This window comes from Tasmannia lanceolata, unplaced genomic scaffold (genome assembly GCF_043159265.1).
Source record: "Tasmannia lanceolata isolate RefF3 unplaced genomic scaffold, GAP_Taslan_0.1 ptg000020l, whole genome shotgun sequence".
NCBI lineage: Eukaryota > Viridiplantae > Streptophyta > Magnoliopsida > Canellales > Winteraceae > Tasmannia > Tasmannia lanceolata.
The window spans coordinates 9,085,802-9,113,013 of NW_027518697.1; the positions used below are offsets into that span (position 1 = coordinate 9,085,802).

At 37.2% G+C, this 27,212-nt stretch overlaps 2 protein-coding genes across 3 annotated transcripts; both read left to right on the top strand.

The window, feature by feature from the left end:
- Window positions 1-2,631: 2,631 nt before the first annotated feature.
- Window positions 2,632-20,240, top strand: PGLCT (plastidic GLC translocator). 2 transcript variants are annotated; one of them, XM_077364132.1, is made up of 15 exons: window positions 2,632-2,798; window positions 2,886-2,985; window positions 3,758-4,019; window positions 5,603-5,717; window positions 6,081-6,148; window positions 6,455-6,587; window positions 6,680-6,779; window positions 6,874-6,986; window positions 10,137-10,230; window positions 10,418-10,571; window positions 15,209-15,355; window positions 15,486-15,559; window positions 18,166-18,254; window positions 18,353-18,467; window positions 19,790-20,240. In XM_077364132.1, exons 3-15 carry the CDS (start codon window positions 3,764-3,766, stop codon window positions 19,970-19,972), a joined length of 1,641 nt encoding a protein of 546 aa, XP_077220247.1. In that variant the 5' UTR covers window positions 2,632-2,798; window positions 2,886-2,985; window positions 3,758-3,763; the 3' UTR covers window positions 19,973-20,240. The 2 variants fall into 2 exon arrangements, with proteins under 2 accessions (XP_077220247.1, XP_077220248.1); XM_077364133.1 differs by having other exon boundaries at window positions 2,890-2,985.
- Window positions 20,241-23,395: 3,155 nt separating this feature from the next.
- On the top strand, window positions 23,396-27,200 carry LOC143855044 (glycosyltransferase BC10-like). The gene is made up of 2 exons (XM_077365213.1): window positions 23,396-24,097; window positions 26,465-27,200. Exons 1-2 carry the CDS (start codon window positions 23,609-23,611, stop codon window positions 27,104-27,106), a joined length of 1,131 nt encoding a protein of 376 aa, XP_077221328.1. The 5' UTR covers window positions 23,396-23,608; the 3' UTR covers window positions 27,107-27,200.
- Window positions 27,201-27,212: the final 12 nt, after the last annotated feature.

Consider the following 27,212-nt stretch of genomic DNA (forward strand, 5'->3'; position numbering starts at 1 on the left):
GTGAGGGGGTGCATGAAAAGCTCCGAAGTCAGGAAAACAAAAAATCAATCTTAACTAGGCATTTTCCTTCAAAAAACCCTGGCCCTGTTTGGTTGTTGGGATTTTATTGGAAGAAGTAGTCAAAGGGGAGGTGACAAGCATGGGAGTTGTGTAGGCTTGTCTAAGGGAGAAGAGTGGTAGTCAAAAAAGAAAAAAGCGGCAGGTGTTAAGTTGCTAGAAGAGGTGTGGAAATATTTATGTGTCATTATCAAAATGGGTGGTGAAAGAGAGAGAAAGAGAGGAAAAAATGCAATGATTATATAAGACAATCAAATTCTACTATTCTTCTCACAAAAAAACTTCAAAAAGGAGGTTTACCATTTGAATCTTAGTAGAGGGGACAACTCCCCCACACATCAGCGCCACGTAAGAAAAAAGCTAATGATGATGTCTTCTCAATGTCAAATGGAATTCGAGCTCAAATTTTACAACCAAACAACATTTGGCTTTCTATATCCCCTCATGCTCCGCGGTCTTTCACCTATTGTGCAACCAAACAGGGCAAGACCCAGTCCGGATTTTGATGCTTTCGCTGCTCTCTAGTTTTTCACGGTTGTCAAACATGGCCCAAGTCCTCCCTTCCCCACACCACTCACAAAGTGACAAGCCACAACTGGTCCCACTAAAATTTCACGGAATATTTTTTTCATGCTTGCCAAACATGCCCTTATTTACCAAATATTTCCACACTAATCAGTGGGCATTACGAATAGGGGTGTAAACGAGCCGAGCCGAGCCGAGCTTGGCCAGGCTCGGCTCGGCTCGTTAAGTCAATGACTCGGCTCGGGCTCGAACCAGGCTCGGGCTCGGCTCGGCTCGGTCAGGCTCGCGAGCCTTAACGAGCTTGCCTTATAAAGTTTCTCACATGCAACTCTGTTGGTAGCAAAAGCAGCAAATAAGAAAAAAAAAAACGTAATCATTACAACCCAAATGTTTTAAATGAAATATTACGAACAAAAAGCTAAACGTTATGACAATTACGAAAAAATTACTAATTAAAAGTTTCAAGTTATGACAATTACAGAGAAAAAATTAATTTCTCCGCCGCGTTTTTGTGTGAATGTGTGATGATGTTGATGTTGACAACACGCATCACTGCGTTCTTGTGTGAATGTGTGATAATTTGATGTTGACAACACTGTTGACAAAACAGACAAAACAGATTAGGATATTATTTTATAAAAAATGTAAAGTGGGTTTCTTAACGAGCCGAGCCGAGCCTGGCCTAACTCGGGCTCGGCTCGTTAAGCTTAACGAGCCTGGCAAGCCGGCTCGGCTCGGCTCGTTAAGGATTCGAGCCGAGCTCGAGCGAGCTTCCGAGCCCGAGCCAAAATTGACACCCCTAATTACTAGGGCTGCAACTCGAGTCGGGTAAAACCCGACCCGCATCGACCCGACCCGAAAATAGCCTGGGTCGGGTTTAGGTTTCATGGGTTTCGAGTCGAGCCGGGTTCAGCATTCAAAAGCCCGCATGAATCTCGGGTCGAGCCGGGTTTGAAGGGGCCCGACCCGAGTTACATAAGTTATAGTATGTACATTTTTTTCTATTGTTAGTTAAAAGTTAAAGGGATAATTACATTTACACCCCCTCTAGTTTCTGCCACATCCACTTCCACCCCTATAGTTTAAAACGTGACAAATACACCCTTGTAGTTTCAATTTGTTTAAGGTAGGCCCCCTCAGCTGAAGGTTCGTCCATAGATTGAAGGGTTAGGATGATCCGATGGAGCTAATTTTTTGGGCACACCCTAACTATGCAGGACCCATCAAATGAACGCTTTGGATCATCCAAACAATGTGGGCCCACATTATTTGGATGATTTTTTGGTAGTGTTTGGATTCGGGTAGGGGCCCACATTATTTGGATGATCTAAAGCGTTCATTTGATGGGTCCTGACATAGATATGGTGTGCCCAAAAAATCAGCTCCATCGGATCATCCTAACCCTTCAATCTATGGACGAACCTTCAGCTGAGGGGGCAAACCTTAAACAAATTGAAACTACAGGGGTGTATTTGTCACGTTTTAAACTATAGGGGTGGAAGTGGATGTGTCAGAAACTAGAGGGGGTGTAAATGTAATTATCCCAAAGTTAAAAGTGAAAACCCACGCACCCCTGTTACTGTATGTGACTATGTGAGTGTAATTTCTGCTTCTATGAGTTGAGTTGATTCAAGTGTTTGATTCGGCATTGTTTGATTGTAATTACAACATTGTTTGATTACAGCATTGTTTGATTCAACTGTGATGTGAGTGTAATTACATCATTGTTTGATTCAAGTGTAATGTGAGTGTAATTTCTGCTTCTATGAGTTGAGTTGCCTTGCCAAACAAGAATTTTCCTTAAAAATTTGCGTCAACGTGAAAAAACCCGACCCGACCCGAGATTTATCATGGGTAGGGCCGGGTTTGAGAATCGTGGGTTTTCCGAAAAAAAACCCGACCCGACCCGACCCGAGATATTTCTCGGGTAGGGTTGGGTTCTCCAAAACCCGACCCGCCCGACCCGAGTTGCAGCCCTACTAATTACGAACGTTTCCGGGGGTAAGAAAAGGGTAAAAAACCATCTCACGTGCACTTCAACTTCACCCAAAATCCAACTCAATGTTATCGGAAATCTTAATCTGTCCCTTTTCTTTTCTACACAACCCAAAAATAATAACCTAATTTTTTATTGATTCTCCTTCAACAGAAATCTTCCTTTTTCAGAAGCCAACAAGATTCTCAGCTTGGGTTCTCCGATACTTTCTTGTTAGATGGTAATCAAAACACCCCTTTTTAAATTCCTTCTCTAATCGCAGCGGAACTAACAAAGTTTTAACTTTTTTTTTTCCCCCCTTTGTAAGAAAGAGGAAACGAAGGAAAAGCAGAACTCAAAGAAAGCGAAAGAAGAGAAGTGTCAACTGAAGCAAATCTCCAATCGCTCTCCTTCCAAATCCTTTATAGGTAGACTTTTTGTTTCTGATTTTACGGTTTCAATTCTCTTAAATGTAGCGGATCGAAGATCTCGCATTCAGTTTCTTTGCATTTCTCTTTTTTACAGTTGGATCTCTGTTTTTTTTATTCAAGATTCTTGAAATCGGCTATAGATTTACCGGATCGCTTGTATTACATATTCCTTTTTCTCTATCTAGATTTGTTGAAGATCTTAAAAAGTCCTTCATTTATTCCTATTTTTGTGATTTCAACTCTCTAAATGTATCTGATTGAAGATCGCTGCATTCATTTCAATTTCTCTGCATTTCCGTTTTTTATAGTTCGATCTCTGTTTTTTACTTCAAGTTTATTGAAATCGGTTATAGATTGCTCGTATTAGGTTTTCATTTTTCTCTCTCTTTTTTTTACTTTTCTCTTCTAACTTATTTTTGGACTTTGTTTTTTCCGTTGTATCGTTTGGTGCATCTCTCCGAAATCTCTTGCAAATGAAGTTTGGTTTTAGATCTCACTGAAATCCATGATTTTGAAGTTTCTATCGTAGCATCTGTGTTATTTTCTGATTAGTGTTTCGACGATGTCTCTTTTGTCTTGTTTTCACTCGATATTGTGATGGTTTTTATCTTTATTTTACTTCATTTTTCTGTTTTTAGCGGTTTTCGAATGATAATTCTCTTAAATGCATCTTAAGATTGAACTTCTATGGTTTTGGTTAGTCATTACCTCTTCTTTTGGTGTTTCTTCGGTACTTCGTAGTATTCTTTCTAATTTGGATTGCTGGCAGGGGAAAATGCAAGCTTCAACTGTGAAACCAAATGGAAGCGTAGGCTCTGAGTTTCAAAATCGTAGGGTCTTGTCTTCTTTTGGTGGGTTTAGGAAGAGAAATTCTGGTGTGCATAATCTATATATGCTAGATAGAAGCTTTTCCAGTGGATCACGTCTCGGTTCAGTCATTATGGGAGCAGGGCTTGCTAGCTCAAGAAAAAGAGTAGAAACAATTTTCCGGTCCAAGGCAAAGGCTAGAGTGCTCAGGGCTCAAGCTTCTGGTTTGTGCATTACTGTCATTTCCATGCTTGGTTGCTTCACTTATGAATAAACTTTGCTCGCTTTAATACTGTTGGGATATGCATTCTTTTTATTCAGGCTAACTGTCTTAATTTGTGTTTGCTTCTTCCGAGTCTTGTTTTTTCCCATTTGAAGCATGTTTGTTACTTCATCGGTTTCTAGCTTGCTTTTAGATTAGCTACACTTGTTTATGGGGTTCGATTCTTTGTTTTTGTAAGCATTGTGTGATAGTGAATATTGTGTAGATTGATGAATAGCTTATCCTAATTTGGAATTGAATGAAAATCTTCAGTTGGTTGTTAAAGCCGGTACCCAACGAACCTTGTAAACTTCAGACACAAATAGCAATTACCAACTAATTTGTTTGAGTTAATTATCTTCTGTGATTATCTTTCAGTTAGATGATTCTGTATCGTCTAAATGATTTTTTTTTTTGGGGTTAATTACGGCTTCTTACATCCCTATTTTCAGTTTATGGTAGATTCATGACTAGTGACAACAGTGACACTAATTACCAAGGTAGGACATAGGACCAGAGAAATAGTTTTAGTAATTGGAGATTCCATTATAAACGCTATTGAACTGTATAATGTATTAGTAATTAGTGAATCTATTAGTCACTATTATAGTTTGTTTGGTATATATACAATAGAGCAGTTATGCTAGATAAAATAAAATGGACGACTTATCATTAGGAATTGTGAATGACCACATACCATGATGATTGATAAATGGTGAATGATTATCTTGTTAATTCTTAATATTATGATCTGCCAAGGTAGGCTCTGGTTCTAGTTTAGTCGCTTTATATCAATGTTAATATTATAATTATTTTTGTGAACTCATGATAATTCTTAAAATCAATTTTTTTATAGTGGTGTCAATGAATGATGAACAACAAATCTTTGTCATGTCTACGTATCTCTATACTATTAATTCTTCTAATTGTTCTTTATTTTGCCTATTTTTTGCTTTGTGTCTAAATACCAATGTTTTTCTAAAATGCCTTTTTTAAGTGAGGCGTACAGACTCACACCCATGGTTTAAAATTTCGGTTTCGGTAACTGTTTCGGACCCCACCGAAAACCTAAATTTCGGCGAAATCCGAAATTTGGTAATTTGGCTCGAAATTCTGGACTGAAATTCCGAAATTTTGGACCGAAATTTTGTAACACTTAAAAAAAAAAAATGGCATTCAATCGAAATTTCCTGAAATTTTGGACTGAAATTACCGAAATCCGAACTTTCGGTCCAAAATTTGGTAAATGGTGAAAAATGAAATTTCGGTTTCGGTCCCCACCGAAATCCGAAATGAGGATTCCGGTCGAAATTTAAAACCATGCTCACACCCATGGCTTACACACCATTCTATTTTGGCTCTGCTACTTCATTTCACTTGTTGCTTTTTAAAATAATGAATTTCACATTTTTGAGATAAACTTTTGTTTCTTTATTGGAATCAAGGTCTTCATACTTTACATTTGGCTATGAAATTTGACACTTTCGATTATTATGGATGTTTGTTTATTAGTGGCATGTGACTTTTGTAGTTGATCTGTTGCAGATGGAGATCTTGAGGATGCTTCCTCTGGCAAGCTTCAAACCAAATCTTCTGGATCAGTTTTGCCATTCGTTGGCATTGCTTGTTTGGGAGCTATTTTGTTTGGATATCATTTGGGGTATGTTTTCATGTAGTGATAGAAAGCTTGATCCGTCTGTCTGCCTCTCTCTCTCTCTCTATATATATATATATAGAGAGAGAGAGAGAGAGAGAGAGACACACACACACACATGATAGGATTTGATGAGTGTGCGTGTGTGTATTCATTCCATCAGGAACATTGATGTCTTCTTTTAGAATCATTGTTTACTACCAATGATGTGCCAACCATAACTTTAATCTGGAATTTGGCAACTGCATTTTCGTTTAAGTTATATGTTTGCAACAGGATGCTTGTTGGTATACTAGTATATTCTATTGCTGAACATAAATAAGCAAAGTTCCTTCTGAATTTTTATATGCACTTCCTCATTTGCTGCAGTGTGGTGAATGGGGCGCTTGAATACCTTTCTAAGGATCTTGGGATTGCTGAAAATGCTGTGATTCAAGGCAAGTGCAATATCGATGCTTGTTTGGATATTGAAAGAGAATCATCCCATCATGATTCTAGTCGAATTTTATTTATCATTTCTATTTAAGAAAACTAAAGCGACCTACTTGATTCTTCCTTTATATTTGTGAAAAGTGTGAAGTCTTGACAATTGACATGCTACAGTTGACTAATCTCTTTTCTAAGGTTCCATTTTACAGTCATAATAGTCTGGAACTTAATGTAACTCACAATATTTATAATATAAACCTTTCATTATGTTCACTTTCTGGATTAACAGTTTCCCATCACAAAATTTTGGACAGGATGGGTTGTTAGCACAACCCTTGCAGGTGCCACTGTTGGTTCATTCACGGGTGGAGCATTGGCTGATAAATTTGGTAGAACCAGGACTTTTCAACTTGATGCAATCCCACTTGCAGTCGGAGCATTTCTCTGGTTTGTCCTGTATTCTTTGAATTTTTTGCTATAAAATTAAAATTCCCTAGTGGTACAGGATCGTGCCTAAAGTTTTAAGAAGATTGTTGCAGTGCTACAGCCCAGAGTGTACAAACAATGATAATTGGACGCTTACTTGCTGGCATTGGAATTGGTATCTCATCTGCCATTGTGCCACTTTACATATCTGAGGTAGTTACTTTTGGAAGTTAACCCATTTGTTAGTGATTGTATTTAATATATATTTTTAAAGTTTTATGTGGTTAAAATGCTTGTTTTCATTCAGATATCACCAACGGAGATTCGTGGTGCACTTGGATCTGTCAACCAGCTTTTTATTTGTGTTGGAATTCTTGCTGCTTTGGTGGCTGGATTGCCTTTATCGGGAAATCCTCTATGGTATTTCCTTGTCACATCCTTATATTTCTAGATAGCAAAGTGTATAGTGTGGTGTGCCAAATTGACAATGAGAAACTGAACTCGTAGAACACTCACGATGATAATACTCACCCATTCCACTACTAATCCATATTATCAGATAGGACTGCCAAATCAAATTTAAATAACTAAATGGAAAAGTGTTAACATAATTGTCCAGTTCTGATGGGTACAAATTCATACAATGTCTCTAAAGAAGTGTAGCCTTGACAATTGTTCAACTGATTCTGTAAAATATGATCAGGTGATTGAGTCAGGTTAACTTTGACATAAACTATGCTGCATCTCAAGAACTATGCTGCATCTCAAGTTCTTCTTATCCATACTTATTAGTTTTCTATGACATGATCTTGCAGCTGCATTATGGATGAAGGATGAGGTTGGCATTTATATAAATAGATAAAAATGGAAAATGCCATGGGGAATGGGTGGTTATCCCACCAGGGCCAACCTTTGATCGGCCCTAAGCTGCATTTAGTCAAGTGTACTCTAGAAACTAGGACCTTTTTTTTTCCCTCGCTAGCTATATTAACGTCAAAATGCTTTAAAGCTTTTTAGGTACCCTGTTTCACATTAATGAAGGGATGGATGTCTATATGGCAGTACACAGCTTTAGGCTTCTTAATTATGTTTCCTAATTGTTTATATTTTTTCTTATTTTTATGTTTTAATATTATGTCATTTGTTTGGATGTCTATATGGCAGGACACATCTTTAGGCTTCTTAATTATGTTTCCTAGTTGTTTATATATTTTTTTCTTATTTTGGTTAATTTTATGTTTAAATATTAACATGTGTCAATTGTGTCATGCCCAAGTTACATTGTTTGCTACATTGAGGTGTATGCTTGGATTAGTCAATGCACTTAGATTTCATATGGTACATATTCTCAATGACTTTTATTGATGCTTTAGCATGGGTTGGCATGGATATGGACAACATAGGGTGTTGCATAATTCATGATTGAATACTATGAAGTCTGTGGAAGGCGTAATTTTCATGGGCAATGATGTTAAAGGTATTGTAGATTTGAAGACATTTCCTCAACATGAGTTTCACACCAAAGACTTGGGAAAGCTTCATTTTTTTCTCGGTATTGAAGTTGTCCAATCTATGATTGGAATAAACTTATCTCAACGGAAGTATATTTTAGATTTGTTGAAGAATACATGAGCATAGGGGGTCAAGGCTAATTGAGACTCCATTGGATCCAAATACCAAGCTCACTGGGGATTAGGGAGAGTTGCTTGAAGATGAGTAGATATCAACATTTAGAAGGGAAGTTGGACGACTTGGCCATTACTTGACAGAATATTTCTTTTGCAGTGAACAAGGTGAGTCAGTTTAGGGTGTCTCCTAGAGCTCATCATTGGGAAGTTGTAATGCAAGTTTTATGGTATCTCAAGGGAGCCCTTGGACAAGTTCTGCTGTATAGACAATGGCACTTACAGATTACAGGATTTACAGATGCCAACTAAGCTGGATCTCCTTCTGATTGATGGTCTACTAGTTATTGCACTTTTCTAGATAGTAATTTGGTGACATAGAAAAGTAGGAAGCAAAATGTTGTTGCCCGCTCTAGTGCTGAAGTTGATTATTGAGCCATGGCTCTCACTTCATGTGAGCTGCTTTGGTTGAAACATTTGTTACAGTTCAGGAGTTGGGATTTCCAGTAGTGCTACCTATGCAGTTGTTTTGTGACAGTCAAGACATTTTGTATGTTGCTTCCAATCTGGTGTTTCATGAATATACCAAGCATATTGAACGTTACTGTCATTTTGTACAAGAGAAAGTAATGAGTACAGATGATCGACTCCTTTTGTGAAGTCTGAAGATCAACTAGCTGATTTACTCACTAAGTTTCTGAGTTGGGGACATGGTGACTTTTTCCAAGCTAGGATTATATGATATATATTCTCCAACTTGAGGGGAGTGTTGGGATAAATTATAGTGTGTAGGGATATTTTTATCATATCCTTCTATTTTGTAAAGGCACACACATTTATAGTACACACACATATACATATATTATATTGACGGGAAATGATATATTCGCCACCTTTTCTTCCCCGGGTCACCCCCTTGTAGTGTAAAAAGAGTAGTCATAAATACGCTAGAGTAGGGTGGCCGGGGAGGAAAAGCGTGTGAATATATTACTTACCTATATTTATATATTTGTGGGAGAGAGGTCATAATCTCTTCTTTTCTCACCATTCTAATATCTCTTCTCTTCTTTACTTCCTGGTCGAACCTTAGAATATAACAGTAAAAGTGCAGGGCGTTAACACTTTACAATGTCCAATGGGAAAGGTAGCTAAAACAACTGTTTCAAAACTTCCCAAGTCAAACATTGTTTCCCCAGGTCAACTCTGTTTTGGACGTACCGAGTCAATAAAAAACTCCTTTGAATTGCACAAATCAATGAAAATTTGACGGACTCAATCATTGATTGCCCAAGTCGATTCAGTTGTGCCTTTTCTGAGTAAAGAGTACCTAAACTGTGGTTAAAACAACTCTCTTCTTCCATAAGATGAAACAAAAGTGGAATTTTCTCTGAAAGAGCTCAATGATGCATGTGGTCGCAAAATAATGATATCTAACATAAGCTGAAGCATATAATGCGTATCTCATCAGCATTTCAGCCTTCTAACTTGGGCTTATTAGGCTACTATCACCAGCAGGATTACAGCTCTTCAAAGTTCAACCTATATTCCATTCAAAAAAAAAAAGTTCAACCTATATTCCTCAAGTTCATATCTTCTCTGTTTTTATTTTTGCCATTTCTCCCTAATTGAGCTTAACCTAGCTAAAGTTGGCATCTTACCTATTTCCACCTTCAGGATTCTATTGTCTGATGTTACTTTTCAGCTTTTGGGAGATATAGTTAATTAAATATAAAAAAATTTCTTTCAGCTTTTCAAATTAATAAGACTATACTGCTGATTTTCATTTCAGGGCCACACTACTATTTAGTGTTCATGACCTGACAATTTTACTCTGATCATGACTCCTTGAGAAATATTGCTATACATGGAGAGAGTTGTTCTGAAAATAGTCCTTCTTTTCCTTTTATCATTTGTTTTTGTCTGATTTGATTCTTTGTTTGGTCAGGTGGAGGACAATGTTTGGTATTGCAGTTGTTCCCTCTGTCCTAATGGCATTGGGGATGGCTATTTCTCCAGAGAGTCCTCGTTGGCTTTTTCAGGTTCTGTTTACAAGGCTCCTCAGCCAAACATGGTTGCGATCTATGTTTGCATTAACTATTTGCATCTATCTAAACATGTTTTTTAATGGCAATCTCTCTAAACATGTTCTGTGTATACATCGTCAGATCTGTATCCTTTCTATCTTTTAAGAATGTAAACTGATTTTTATTTTTATTTTACATGTAGCAAGGGAAAATTTCTCAAGCTGAAACAGCTATAAAGACACTCTTTGGAAAAGAGAAAGTTTCCGAGGTTATGAATGATTTAAGAGCAGGTGGCCAGGGATCGACAGAACAGGATGCGAGTTGGTTTGACCTTTTCAGTACACGTTATTGGAAAGGTATACATGAGCACATTTAACATGTGGAATTATTCTCTGCACGCTAGGGAACTGTAACCATGCTAAACCTTGTTTCTTAGTTGTTACTGCATATTCGTAAATTACCCATATTTTAAGTGCACAATGGATAGTAATGTTAGAGATATTATTAGTTGTATTTGTGAGCTTTATCTTGTCAAAATGTTTTGTTTGCATTGTCTTTAGTTTATCATTCATCTATTTCATTCCAAAGAATGATCACAATTGAAATATTCGCCCCCCCCCCCCCCTCCTCTCTCTCTCTCTAGCTTCTTTTCATCGCTTTTCTACTACTTTTCATTCCTACTATGGCAGCAGAGACAAAAACCAAGCTAGGTGGTATAATCTTACCGCAACAAATAAGGAATCTTTTCATCTTCAACGTTCTAGTTTTTATCTCATCTTTCCATTATATTCCTTTTTCCATTGAAATCTCCGATCTCCACATTTTCTTTCTACTCTCCCGTCCTTTTCTTCTTATTCAATCGTCATCTAAACTCTAATTCACCCTTTCCCCACCTTTTTTTTTCTCTCACTGTTCTCTCACATCATTGGTCTCTTTTTTTTTTTTTTTTGAATGGTGGCAAAATTATATCAAAAGAGAGAAAAGGCAACTAAGAAGGTCAACCCAAAGAGAAGCAACAAAAGAGCAAAGCCAATAAAGAGAAAAACAAGAACAAACAAGCAGCCCAAATTAAGGGGGAAAGAAATCAAACCACTCCAAAGCAAGCCTGTCTACACCATCTCTTGCCAAAGCATCCGCTATACTGTTTGCCGATCTCTTGACATGATTGAAGGTTATTGAGGAACCTTCAATTTTATCAAGGATTTCGTCAAAGAAACGAGCGAACCTCTACGAAGGAACAAGAGAGCCTCTAAGCCACTTAATAGTATTCAAGGAGTCACCTTCCACAATCACTCGATTAATGTCTACCTTTTTCAGCCACATAATTCCTTGATAAACCGCTCTGACTACAGTTTCACTAGCATCAACTACTCCTATAGGCCCTGAAAACGCCCATAAAACATCTCCCCTTTGGCCCCTTAGAATCCCCCCAAATACCACCTGGACCAGGATTCCCCAAGCCAGATCAATCAAAGTTCAATTTCCACATTTCATTCGCAGGGGGTTGCCAAGTTTGAACGATTGAGCTTCTTTGTTCCATGTTAAAGCAGATCAATCTCCAGCCTTCCCAAAGGTCAATGGCGGAGACAAACCGAAATAATGGAAGGCTTCTCACCCAAGCTATAGTCAGCACTAAAATTCGACTGAAAAGGAAAACAAGGCGACTTGGCGACACTATCAAAGACTCTAGCATTCCTTTCCATCCATAGGACCCATAAAGTAGCTAAAAGATAGAGACACCAAAGAACTTTTCCTTTCTTCTTCCAAGGGATACACGACCAACTTTCAAACAGTTCAGAGAGCTTGAGGAAAAAACCCAAGATATCCCGAACTTGGCTAGAATACCACTCCACACTTCCCAGGCTACTCTACAGTGGATGAAAAATATGGTCAACAGACTCATTGGTTTCTTTCTTTTCTAAAGAACCCTATGTTTCTTTTTATTGTCTCACAACTCTTTTCAATCCCTGCCCTTTGCTTGATTTAACTTTTCAAGTTTCTAACCCTTGTCTTTGCTAACTTGTGCCTTAAGTTGGGAGCATGTTAGCAAGTTGATGTAGAATCAACAGGAAAGAGGCCACAAAAGTATATTCAAATTCTGTTAGGACCAGGTTTAAGTCAAGGCTGGTATTTAGGGATTGAAATAAGGTTCAGATTCTAGGGTTCAAAGAGAAAATATCAAGGTTTATCTAAGGTCTGGGAAGCCGTAGCTACATGAGGAGCTGAGAGGTGAGAAGACAGGTTATTGGGGCTCAGGTTTCAGACTTTGAGTTTGGGATGCAATGGACTGGCCCGATAGCGTATATTAGGGTGTAACAGGGTTAGGATGAAGCGAAATTGGTAGGATGAATTGGTCGAGTGATGTAGGAAGGGAAAACATGATAGATTGGAACTTATGACAAAAAATTGTTCAATCACTAAACTAACGGGAAATAGAATGGAAATGGCTGTAGAAAGGAGGGTAACCAAGATCTTTGTCGTCAATAGGCGGGGGGGGGGGGGGGGGGGGGGGGTCATCGTCGTCAATGAGGCAACCAAGATCTTTGTCACACTCATACAAAGGAGCAAATGGTAGAAGTGAAGGATTTCAGCCCCATAAGTTTAGTGCGTAGTGTATAAAATTATTTTCAAGTTCTTTGTGAAAAGCCTTGGGCCACGTTAAGGGAGATGATGCCTTATTTTTGGGGTGCTTCTACCGAAACTTTTTAGATGAGGTCCTTGTTACTAATGTTTGGACTTTAGGAAGGAGGGTAGAGTGAGAGTATTACCTATAAAAACAATGTGGAAAAGGCTTATGATCATGTCAAATGGCGCTTCATTAATAACATGATGACCAGCCTCTTTCCCTTGCCGTGTGATGTTCAAGAGGGCTGAGGAGTCTTGCGATAGTCTCTTCCTTCGCTTTCCTCCAGCTATAGGAGGATTTGGTAGGTTATTTTATATTTGTTTGGCATTATGTGATCTTTCACCGTACATTCACAGAATTGGTTGTCAATTCCGTTCCATTCTGGCCGGAACAGACAAACATTTCATTCCTGTTCGGAAAGTGGAACAAAACAAGCCCTTATTCCATTTCATCCAGAAATCCGATCGGTTCTGGTCGATTCCGTCTGAAATAGGGCCAAACACCCTGTTGCAGTAAGAACATGCTATTTTTTTAAATTATAGAATTGCCCTCCTATGTCTATATGTTACTTTTTGACTTTTTACTCTTATTTTATATATTTTTGACTGTTTTATAGCTGTTCGAGGGGTATTCTTTGTTTTTTGCCTCCGCAAATAAAAAAACCTATATAAACCCATCTAAGACCTCACTTTCTTTACTTCTAAACATTATCTTTTTCTCTCAATTCCTTCTAAGTTCTATACATCTTTACTTATCTCACTTCTTCTAATAAATTCTTTCTACTCATCTCCACTAATCTCAAAGTGTATTTTCAACATCCAAAGGCTCTAAGGGTATTTTCAACGTCCAAAGGGAGTCCTGGAAATGGTGGAGTCCTATCTTTACAACGGTATACAATACATACGTACATAATAGGATGGGCACCACTCCATTGAGTATGATGATCCGGCTTATGACAACTCCTAGAAGGAGATGACTTATGTTTGAGCGATGAGATGCAATTTGTAACATTCTTAGCATTTTTGTATGATTAATTTTTCTTACTTTTATTGATGTATTGTACTAAATTTCATGTTTTATGTAATAAATGTTTTTTTTTTGTTAAATTTGGTTGATACATTGCTTTTTTATATTTTTCTAACAAATTTTTTATTTTTTTTAAAAAATTATGAACTATTAAAAAATTATTTGAATATTGCATCTTTTCTTAAACAAAGCGTCAAAATGGCCGAAACAGTAAATGTCCCGTTCCACCGACTGAAACGAAATGTCAAACGAAACGGAATTGAGAATCTTTGGAAGGACTAGTTGTAGCTTCATTTAGTTGAGGAAGGATTACTTATATTAGAATGTCCCCCTTTGCTGTAGATTGGACCTTATGGATGGGCATAACCGTCGGATCTTTAATGACAAAGTAGTGACTATTGCTAAGCTGTCTTGAAAGGTGAATTGTTTATTAAAATAGGCCGTGAGAGCAAGGATTTTTTTGGCGCTACATGATACAAGATGTATAAATAAAATAAGTATGCTAGTAATTCCCTTGAAGTTAAAAGACAGGAAAGTGATTTCTCCACCTCTTCATGTCATGAGTTAAATTTTGATGGCTCATCCTTGGGTGATCCAGGACCATTTGGGGTGGTGAGGTCCTGTGGAATGACAAAGGGGAGATTGTCTTGCTGATTTTGGACCATAGGCTGTATTTTTATTTTATTTTGGGATGATTTTTGGGCCAGAGGTTGTAACAAACTCAAGTAAAGAAGAAACTTATGCTCTTCTTACTGAGCTCCAAGTTTTCAGAGAGCACTACGATGATGAGCTACTAGAAGAAGCTCTGCTCTTCTTATCGAGCTCCAATTTTCAAAGAGCACTACGATGATGAGCTACTGGTAGAAGACTTAGAAGTCATCTCTTAATCCAAGAGTGTCATCCAAGGGTCTTGGTTGTTAGCATATATTATTGATAGGACTAAGGAATGTGTATTAATTTTATTCAGCCTAATGTTTATCAGATGAATGACCTTGCAGATGCGTTAGCTAAACATGGTGTGGAAGAGAGTGGGGAAAAGGGGGGGGGGGGGGGAGAAGGGTTGGTTGTTTGTTTCTTTTTTTCCAATACTTTTCTGTTATACCATAAAAAAAAAAAAACCACCAAACAATTTCTGTTACTGATTCATCGAAAAAAGGATGCCAATATATCATTGTTGTCTTTATTTATAGGTCGTTCTTGACCATTTATTTGTCAACATGATAATTGTAACACTATGGGGTGTTCATATATGTTTCTGATATATATGTTTCTGAAATAGAACATGCTAAATCATATTCGGCATATAAATCATAAGTTCATAACAAGTATGTTCACTTGCAGTTGTGAGTGTGGGGGCAGCACTGTTCTTGTTTCAACAGCTAGCTGGAATCAATGCTGTGGTGTACTATTCAACTTCTGTGTTTCGGAGTGCTGGAATTGCTTCTGATGTTGCAGCAAGTGCTCTTGTTGGGGCATCAAATGTCTTTGGTTAGTCTTCTGTTACATGATTTTCATTTAAATTTTACAGTTCTTGTATGCAAACAAATATCACCTTACATTGATTTGTATAGATTTCATAAATGATGTCATATCTCACTGGAGCTATAACCCTTCACAGGCACTGCCATCGCATCTTCTTTGATGGACAAGCAAGGAAGAAAAAGTCTTCTAATCATTAGCTTTACTGGAATGGTAGTTTCCTTTTCCAATCTTCAGTCTATATATCTAAATAAAATGTGGATGATTCTGATACTAAGATGTATTCTGACAGTTAACTCAGTGAACAGATTGTTTAGTGTTGATAATTATGCCCCATAGTCTCTTGGACGCAGTAAATATTTGTTGGTTTGAGCTGATTGCAATGATCTTTTCTTTCTAGTAACTTGGTTCTAGGATTGCTATCTCATCCATTTTTTTTTTCCAATCATGCATTTACATATTCTCAGTTTTCAGTTAATTTTTTCTTTTTCGATTCCTAGCTCATGCATCCACACCAAGAGACTACTATCTGTGTGACAGATATATCAATAAGATGCTTTCCTGATTTCACATGTAGTTTCATGTTTACCTTTTTTAATTTGTTGTTTTCTATAAATTATTTGGTTTATGTAGCCTCATGATTAGATATGGCTTCCTGATTTTAGAACTAGTTGATCCGCAGCAGGTCATGGAATTTTCATCTATTTAAATTATCTTGCACTTAGTGGATTCATGTGACTTCAAATTTTGCTGAAGAAAGAAACCAAATGCTCACAATGGTTTGTCCAGTTGTCTTTGAGCTCATTTTATATAAAGATAAATATTTTTCATTTCTTTTTCAGTATGAAAGAAAGAAATATGTAAAATACAATGTATAACTAAAGTTTTATGAGATGAAATTCGCAAAGCTGGATTTGGTGGACTTATTTAGAGTTCAATTGGAGAGGTGATCTATGCATGCAGGGTCCACTAGGAAGGCTTCTCCTCATTGAAGCTGAAGTGTTAGCAGTATGGAATGGACTCAAATCAGCCTTTGATCTCCAAGCAATAAACTTTTTAGTGAAAATGGCTAGAAATTACAAATTAGAGATTAGATGGTTGAACAAGAGAATCATTCCCAATGGCGGGTTGTTGCTAAATTTTGAGAGTTACATTCTTGGCTTTCCTTCTCACACGCACAGCAAACTTTTCATGTTTTCATAGGGAGGTCAATACATAAGCCTATTTTCTTGTCAACTACAATACAGTAATGGAATCAAATCAGCCTTTGATCTTCGAAGCAACAAACTTTAGATTGAAAAAGAATCATGAGTGACTAGTTGAGTGACAAGAAACTCCTTCTGAATGGCGGGTTGTTGCTAAATTTTGAGAGATACACACTTGGTTTTCCTCATGTTGAGCAAATTTCCCATTTTCATAGGGAGTTCAATACGAAACCTATTTTCTTGCTAACCACAATACACTAATAATGTTGTCTTGCGAGGACCCACCACTTTTTTCTGCGCCTTTGTTGTATCCCCAGATCCATACCCTTATAGAGATGAGCTTCTGTCTGAAAATTTGAATCTGATTTGTTGGAATGAGAATGGGAAGGCATGTGAAGAGAATGGCAGCTCAACATATGAGGAAGAAAATAGGCTTTTGTATTAATTTAATCTTAGTAACTTGGTTCTAAGATTAATATTTTTTTTTGAAAAGTAACAATAAATTTTATTAAGATGGAAGGGACAAGATGTCCCAATTACAGAAACAAAGAGGGCAAGGTGGCATCATAGTGCCGCCTAAGAGCCCAGGGAATCTATACATAGTACATTTGTTCCCGATTAATATTACAATATTCTAATATTAATTGTAAATTTTTTAGGAAACTACTGGACAACATAAGTTTTTTTTTTGTGATTGTCTATGCATAAGACAGTAAGAATGATTTAATATACACGATAAACGTTACAAAGTAAATATTATGCAGAGTAGTGGATTGCTTAGTATGCTAAATTGTTAAATTAAGTGTGATGTATTAAATATGCATATTCTGTCGAGTTATATGCCCAATTAAATATATGTATTAAAAGCTGAGTTGTTTAACTGTATACATGGAATAATACAATAATATGATAATAATATTTTCTGAATACATCTTCACAAGCCTAAACTTATTTGTGACATACCTAGTCATGATTAATCTAACTCAGTAGGTTCCTGATCATGTGGGGTTTTGGATATTCAAGACTTGCAATAACAAATGTCTATAATACATACATTTGAGGATGGAAAGATGCATCTTTACTTATCTGTTCTAAAGTTTTCTTATCTTGTGGATTAACATACATGACCATTAAGGTTGATTGAGCCCATTTATCTTTTTCCTTGGATGCCTGTGAAGTATCTGAGGTCTGAACTTTTCAGCAGCACCATTTTTCTCATCAACCCACCTTAATGTTTGGCTACATTCTTTCATTATTGGTACCGAGTCTATCGGGAAATACATCAGTTGTGATAACTAATGATGTTTCATCATTTTTAAGTACATATGCTAATTTCTTCTCTTTTCTTATATTTAGGTGTTTCTAACTTATGCGTGCTATGCACAGGTCCTAACCATAAAGATATTGTTTGTTTTTGCACCTCATGATTTGCATCTTTTGTTCATGGCTACCTGTTGCCTCGAGGGATACAAAATATTACTGTGTTGTTACAAGTATTGAAAATTTTTCTATCTATTTATCCATCTGCCACTATGCATTTTCATCTGCCTAACTTTCTCTCGATTTTCTTTGACCATTGATCTATCATCGTTATATGGGAATATTTTGTTCAAGGCTGCGTCAATGATGCTTCTTTCCTTATCCTTCACTTGGAAGGTCTTAGCACCATATTCTGGCACCCTTGCCGTTGTTGGCACAGTCCTGTAAGTTAATATTATTCCTTACCAAGTTACCATTATCATCTTTCCTGTATACTTCCAACAAAATGAATCTGACTTTGCTTTGAATTCAATTTAAACAGCTATGTGCTCTCCTTTTCCCTGGGTGCTGGTCCCGTTCCAGCTCTTCTACTTCCAGAGATATTTGCGTCCAGAATCAGAGCTAAGGCTGTTGCCTTGTCCCTGGGCATGCATTGGGTAAGTCACACAGAACTAGATTTAAGAGTCCATTCTTCTTGTCTGGCAAGAAATATCCATTTATCCTCTACTTCCCATGAACTAGAGAAGCTAATAATGTTCAATATTTATCATTACAACTGATTCAATTAACCAACCCAGGGCTCACAATAAAATATTATGATAGTTTTTTCACACATGAATATCATATTTTTAGATAGCATTTTTCTTATTGAAATATTTTCCCTTCACAAAATGAACAGCTTCTTGTCAAATGCATTGTTTTCGATATCGCTATATATCTGCTGACGTATCAAAAAATATTGGTATCGGATGGTTCCAACATGCCAATGTATCAGGAATATTTGGGAATATGTTGGAATATTCCCGATATATTGGGTATCGGAGGGGTCTGATATTGCCAATATACCGAGACGGTGAGACCCTCAAAATCATGGTCAAATGCCATTAACACCATAAGCTAAACTAAAAGTTGTTTTGCATTAAAAGGTGTTTTAAGATACAAGGAGGTTCTTCATGTCCATTCAAGGCTCCAAATACTTTGATGGTTCTCTTTATTACAACGAAAGATGAGAGTGACCATTATAACATTAGGTAGAATCTTTGCTGTCTTTGTTGTTAAGACTTTATATATGCAAATCCGAATACACCATCCCATTCTAACATGTAAGCTCTTTTTGTGCTTCCGAAAACTACTGGTTTTGACGATTACAACACAAAAATATGGATGCATATTATGTAAAGGGCTACTGATATTTGCACTGCCATGTTTTGATAATGAGATGAACTTACCATGTCTTTTCCTTTTTCATTTGATGCTGACAGCTTTTTGGGAATTGTTAAATAATACAAGACAATGTGAGTTTGTCTCATTATCAAAACAACGCGGTTGGAATATCAGTAGCCTATGTAAAGGCCGCAGGATCCTTTCACATATTCAATTTTACATGATGATGGACAGAACATGACAAATTCTCATTATTCTATCTCTTCATAAGGGATAATTTCAGAAAAGTACCTACTCCAAAAAATTATATAAGCCACCACAGTGTTTATTAAATCAGGAAAGATTGCTTTGAAAATTTAAAGAATTATACCACCTCTCTTTAGCAAAATGGTGAAAACCCCATTTCGCCAAGGGCATCATCATCGTCTGCTATACCATGGTTCTCTTCCATTTTTAACTCATGCAATTTTTTATGGGAAAGAGTTCTGATTCACTGTTGTAATAATCAGGTCCTATTTTTTGCTATAGTAGTTTATTTTTTTCAAGTTACTTGCCTCACAACTATAAACTGCATGTATATATGCTTATTTAACAGGTTTCCAACTTTGTCATCGGCCTATATTTCTTGAGCGTTGTAAACAAGTTTGGAATCAGTGCGGTCTATTTGGGATTCGCGGGAGTCTGTCTTCTTGCCGTTCTGTATATAGCCGGCAATGTCGTGGAGACGAAGGGTCGGTCTTTGGAGGAAATAGAGCGTGCTCTTAACCCCGCTGCTTGATTAGTAGAAAACAGTTAATTCATGGATATCTTTTCTCAGAAAGAAAGTTGGTTTTCCCTCAGAGAGCTTTAGATTAGTCTTGGAATTGACTTCTTCCATGTACAGTTTTTCAGTGATATGCTTTTATGTTTGAATAACCAGAGATCGAATTTATCAGTTCAGTGGCATTTCTGTCTGGATATACTCTGAGAGAGGAACTTGTGAAGTAGGTGGGTGGTTCAGTCTTTTGTGAAATAAGGAAAAGTCAGGTAGCTTGCATGAACATAAATAGTTTAGTGCCATGTGTGGGTGGAAATAGAGGCCTCGGTGGAATAAAAGAACCTGATGAGTTCTGAAGGGGGTGAATAAATGAAACTTTCGGTGGAATAAATGAAACTTTCGGATTAGCGAGTTGTAATTTTTGGATTGAGTTCTGAAGGGGGTGAATTGCTGAATTGGCCGAATTGTAATTTGGATTTGAATTCATCCCCCCTTCATCCGTTTGGATTGCCGGAATCATGAATCAAAATAGACATCATATTCGGATTCATGTTCCAATTCTCTCTTACGTAGAATGAGAAGAAAATTAAAATTAAAATTAAAATTTTTAATATAAATATTCTATTCCTTTCAGGTTGGGTCGGGTTACACTTCATCAGGTTGAGAGTCGGTTCGGGTTTGCTTCAACCCCACCCAACCCGACCCGAGTTGCATCCCTAGTCCGTATTCAGAGCGTTCTTCACATCCTACCTTTAGTGCCCGGGTCCGATTCATCTGAAATCAGACTGTCTATCCAAGTGTCTAAGGTCCTACCTCTGTTGTATATAATTAGAAGCTTTGAAAAAATTAGATGTCAGAGGACTCTCACCCCAACACATCTTCCTTTGAACCTTTCTCTCTGAGCGCGAGTAGCGTGGTGGTATGTAATAGTCACAATCCAATCAAATCCCTTATCTGTCTGATTGGATTCGGATTGTTCTTTGGATCTTATTGCCGGATTCTAAGTCACAATACTTTTCAAATAGGACCATCCATCAGTGTCATAGTAGGCCCTGCTTACATTGTACAGGGTTAAAATTCTCATAAGAGGGTGACAACAAGGGTGAGCACCAGTAATGTCAATGATAGAGAAGGAAGAGAATAAGGTGACTGGAGACTATAGAGATATGAATGACAAAATATTCAAAAATAAAGTAAAATTGCATGACTTATTTTTACTATGATACCCCTGAATATAACTTTAAGTTATACAAAATTCAAGGGTATCTTCGTAAAATGAATAGTAAAATCGGATTTAGGACTCTCCTAAACGTTTTTGGATCCGATAGAAAATAATTTGGGATCCTATGATATTAGTTAGGGGTGTCAACGGATCGAATTCGGAGCGGATATGGCTATATCCGAATTTGATTACAGTATACACTATCCGAATTCGGATTCGGATTCGGATTCTACGGATATTTAATATCTATTACCGAATTCGTATCCATCGGATATTGTTCGAATTCGGATATTTTCCGTATCCGTTTATCCGGTAAATTCGAACAGTTTATTGCAGCACTTTATCTTTTTTCTCCTACTTACTCGAATGAATTTTCCAAACCTTAAAACTAGACCTCTACATTCTCTTCACAAAATTAACTCTCAAACCCTAAAATATATGAGATCCTCTTCTTCCTTTTAAAACGAAGGCAGAGAGAGAGAGAGAGAGAGAGAGAGAGAGAGAGAGAGAGAGAGAGAGAGAGAGAGAGAGGGAGGCGATGGGGATGGATGATAGTGTTGGTAGTGGTCTTTGGGTTTTTCCTTTTTTTTTTTTTTGTATATGATGGAATGAGTTTGGGCTATTTTGATGGAATGGGTTTGGGCTATTTTTGTTTTTATATTTTTTTTCTAAAAAGAATATTCACTTTTCTTATAGAAACAAAAGATAGTGTGTCATTACTAAAAATAAATATTAATGATATTATTAATAATAAATAAAAAGGATTTACTTATCGGATTCGGATGTTAAACGGATCGGATATACCATTTACCAGATTTGCATCCGCTAAGAGCCGGATATCTCATAAACGGATTCGGATAATATCCGCTTGAAACGGATTCGGATAATATTCGCTTTAAACGGATTCGGATGCGGACGGTAATCGAATTTCCGAATATCCATTTACACCCCTAATATTAGTGATCCAAAATGTGCCTATGGATCCCTGTAATGCTTCTAGATCCTGTCCGTTCATGTTTGGATTCGGATAGTCCATTGGTCTGTCTCATCTGGGGTCCATTGGCACTCCCAATCGTAAACAGTGATAGCATTTAGCCGAGCAAGGACAATTCTCAGTCATACTTGTATTGCACATGTGGTTCACTTTTTACTACTTTGTGCTTTCTACCTAAATTTGGGCACCCCATATCTTACGTATTATTCTGCATTCATTTGTCTACGATCAAATTAGGCGGCCGCATTCGTCAAAGATTCTGTATTTTAGAATTTTGCCTATACCCAGTTTGCTTTGAAAATGGTTCTTTCTTATTCTGTGGATGGGATGCCCATTCTTCATTAGGACTAAGAGCATGTGGACACGAAGAGTCATTAGATCACCAGTCTTAGTTATCTTTTCACTAGTTTTAAAAGTGTAAATAAAAGTGAGTTATGCCATTAACAAAATAAGGTGGTGTGGATATGCACACCCCCCTAAAATATTTCTTGCACTGTCCAAATATCTTGTGTTGTTGTACAATGTAACAATTTCTCTCGTAATCTGTTCATAAGATATGCAACTGTTCCTTTGAGGTACGTGCCTGAAAAAGTAATTCCACTTTTTACGATGATCAATTTCTAAAACCAACCCATGATAATTTTCTCATCGAGACATACTAATTTTTCCCTATCGTGATTCATTTCGTGAAGATAGTATCCAAAATTGGCCCATTAGGACTTGTTCATCAAGGCTTGAGTTGAGCCCCATCCAACGTATTGAGACAATGCTCTATTATAGCACGTGCTTTGCACAATCCTCCTTGCATCTTATCTTGCAAGTAACGCCATTATCGACAACATACATCAGTCCATATCATCAGTGGACATTTGTCATCAGCCTTCGACACAGTATGCATCAAATTGGCAGATTCTGTTTACATTTCTTAATTTTATAATTCTTTTGTAATCAAACATGTGTTGATTTCCAATCCACCTATATGTTTGATGGGGCATGTTAGAATATATAAGATTTAATGAGATTTGACCTTTTAATTGTCTAGTGTCAGATTAAGTAATTGATTAGATTAGGCAACTATGCTATATAATTAGGAGTTTTTTGTCTTTTCTTTATGTTTCTAACCTTCTCCTTAAGTTCTCTTTATAAGCAATGTTAAGTGCAAATTATAATCGTCCAATATTCATTGAAATTATTTTCTTAACATATTCAAGAAAAGATTATCCAAGAAGGATGGCCAATCCCAATTCCAACTTTTCCAATTGGCCTACTACAAACGTGCCTCACAAGCCAACTTCTAGTCAAATAAAGGGGGAAGGATAGAAAAGAAAGAGAAGACCAGCTTCAAGTTCGAAGTTTCTCATTTTGTGTTGAAAAGTCCAATATCAAAATCCCACTTCCATAATAAAGGTAAGCTCTCTCTAATGCATATCCCAATTCTACAATGAAGAATCAGCAGAAAGAAGAAGAACAAAGTTTATCTCGCTCTATTGCATATCTATTCAATTCCCAACTCCAACTCATAAACCTCGTCTCTTATCTCCTCCTATTTAGTACTGGTTTGATCATTGGAACCATATCAACTTCCAAACTCAATAGCTCCCCAATCAATTCAAAAACTCCCCAATTCTCTTTCATTCCCTCTCCACCATCTGATCTGCTACATGGGTTCTCTGGACCCCACGAGATGGACGAAGAGGAGTTGCTCTGGAGAGCATCGATGGTCCCACAGATACGCGAATTCCCTCATCCCCGGATTCCTAAGATTGCCTTCATGTTCTTGACAAAGGGGCCTCTTTATTTAGCTCCTTTGTGGGAGAAATTCTTCATAGGAAATGAAGGGCTCTACTCAATTTACGTGCACTCGAATCCCTTGTTCAATGAATCCGTGCCTGAAACTTCGGTTTTTCATGGAAGAAGGATTCCGAGTAAGGTCAGATTCTTCACTTGTCTCTTAATTTCTTGTAAAATTTCACTTCTTTCACAGCTGGGCTCATTGAAATTATATGCTTGGAAAAGTCAAATACGTTTTCATTACAAGCAAATCCATAGAAACATGAAACCCTAATGCACGAGTTAATTTTTAAGAGTAAAAATGCTATTTGGCAAGACTACGGTTCGAGTTTGACTTGTCAGGACAGTATTGTTTGAAAATTACCCGGTATATATTTTTTTATCATTTTCCATCATCAAAGAGATTTGCTAGGGACCATCGCGGAAGGCATTTTGCGGAGCATCTCTTGCATGAGAGAGCAGCCACATAGGCTCAGATTTTGTCTTATTAATTTACCTCATCTGAGGTAGCAGCTCTCTCATGCAACAGCCGGCCCGCGAAATGCCATCTGAGGTAGTCCCTACGGTCCCTAGCAAATCTCACCATCAAAACATAGGTGTAAAATGGGGGACCCACTGTCCCCCCACCTTATGCTTATGCATGTGCTTGGCAGCTTGGGTGGAGATTGTGGGACCCGCCCCCATCAAAACATGATAGTGGCAATCATCTAAAATATGTGACCGTATTTAATGGGGTTGTAGATCAACTTCATAAGATTAATGAAAAGATAATGGAGGAAGATGTGGTCTTATTGTTTAGTACTTTTCTTTCTTATTCTTATGAAAAAATGTACTAGGAAATAATATAATAAATTTTGAACCAACGACATTCTTGTCAAGTGAGATTAGGAGGAGACCCAACTAATTAGTTGATGGTCAAGAGCATGGATTGATTGTTCCTAGTGAGAATCAGAAATGAATTTTGTCATCCAAAAATAGCGAGTCGAAATCTGTAATCCATAGGAAAGGCTACAATTTTATCATTTCGAGTATAAATCATATCGGGAGGAATTATCCGAAGCAAGCTGATAAGTTGAACAATGGTGCTGGAAATATACGTGGTGGCGGTAATTGATGAGCAGAGAAAAGCGGTTGTAGATATCCTCATGATCTCTACATATAAATTCACTTCTCGAGATGATTGATTCTACATATTGCTTGCTTTTTTCATGTCTACTTCAAATGAAAATATTTTGATAAATTCCAAGTAATATGAGCATCAATAGTGTCACTGGATGAAGATTCCACTTGTGGCATTATCTATGTTTAGACAACGAAGAGTAAGATGTTTGAATAAGCGGTGCGTACATTGGATGATGTGACATATGTCCTAAAGATAGAGGAATCAAATGTTACTTGGCCGATTGGACTCTAGGTGTTGTTCGTACTCAATTGCAGGGGAGTCCATGAAAATTACATCTATTCACATAGTTCTAATGAAAGAGAGAAGCATGATCAAGAATTATATCATCAGGTGTAGTATATTGTGGCTAGTATCATTTATGTGACCTCAATGTAGAAAATCGATAAACCTTCTCGAATAAGGCTCAAACATGATTTGCAGTAAATGTCAAGAAATGATGCAAAAAAACACAATCACACAAGAAAACACAAGACTCTCCGTGTAATCATTGCTTATTCTTTCTCATATTGTAGACTCATTTCTCATGTGGTATGAAGGCTTTTATGCCGATCACATAGAACTCTCTTGCACATTTGTGGCTAATTTGTTTTCATTGTGCTTGCACCTTGTAGATCATATTTCGCATCTACATTGTTTGAACTTTTATAATTGGTTCTTCATTTTATTTTGAAGGGGAAATGATATTTTAACCCCGTTTTGTTCGTGTTTTCCAGAAATTGAAGTCATTTCCATAAGAAGGAAAATAAAAGGGGTGAAAATGGATGCATTAATTTTAACAAAAGACGAACAGAAGGGGTGGAGATGATGGAAAAGGGGATGAAAATATCATTTCTATTTTCGGAAATTGTTAGCAGTTGAACTAAAGAGGTGTAACTAAAATAAATAGATGAGTGTTAATATCAAAGCAAGAGTGCAGATATCATGCCCCTAATACTTGAATCCTATCAGAGTTCCGTATCTTTGTGACTCGCAAAGATCTGCATAGATTTTGAGAGAATTTAAAGGAAGAAGATTTTCCTTTCACTTGCATTAAAGTACTTGAAACATCTACTTTGGTGTATGCAGGTTGTGTTAGATAATAAGATTAGATCTAGCATGATCTGATCATTAGATTGTTTAGGTTGTAAATTAGGTAATCAAATTTAGATTTAGTAGTTAGTATAGATTAAAATACTAATCTAGATTAGGATAATCTTTATTTATCAATTTCTATATTTATCTTGATCTCTTGCTATGTTACTCCCTTTTATTGTTCTATATAAACACTCATTAGGGTCAATTGTAAATCGACGAAGATTAATATAAACCCTCTTCATCTTACAGATGGTGCAGTGGGGAAACTTTAGCATGCTTGAAGCTGAACGTCGTCTACTCGCCAATGCTCTCCTCGACTTCTCCAACCAACGCTTTGTCCTCCTCTCCGAATCGTGCATTCCCCTCTTCAACTTCTCCACCATCTACACTTACCTCATTAACTCTACTGAGACCTTCATCGAGGCCTACGATGAACCGAGCCCCACTGGTCGTGGCCGATACAGCATCCATATGAAGCCACACATCACGCTTGACCAATGGCGGAAAGGCTCTCAATGGTTCGAGATGGACCGCGACCTCGCCATCGAGATAATCTCTGATCACCAAGACTTTCCACTTTTCAAGAGGTTTTGCAAGCCCTCATGCTATGTGGATGAGCACTATTTACCAACCTTTGTGAGTATGAGATTTGGGGAGAGGAACGCTAATAGAAGTTTGACTTGGGTTGACTGGTCAAAGAGAGGACCTCATCCTGGTAAGTTTGGGAGAAGGGATGTGACAATTCAGCTTTTGGAGAGGATGAGAAATGGGAGGGAGTGTAAGTATAATGGGAAGAATTCTAGAGTTTGCTTCCTGTTTGCAAGGAAGTTCTTGCCTAATTCTTTGGATCGGTTAATGAGCTTTGCACCAAAGGTGTTGGGCTTCAATTGATTTGGATTATGTTTGTTTTATTGAGGTTGATTTGTTGTAAATTGATGATAATTTTTTGATATATTGATCACAAACAAAATATAGGTTCCAGAGAGTTTCAATTGTT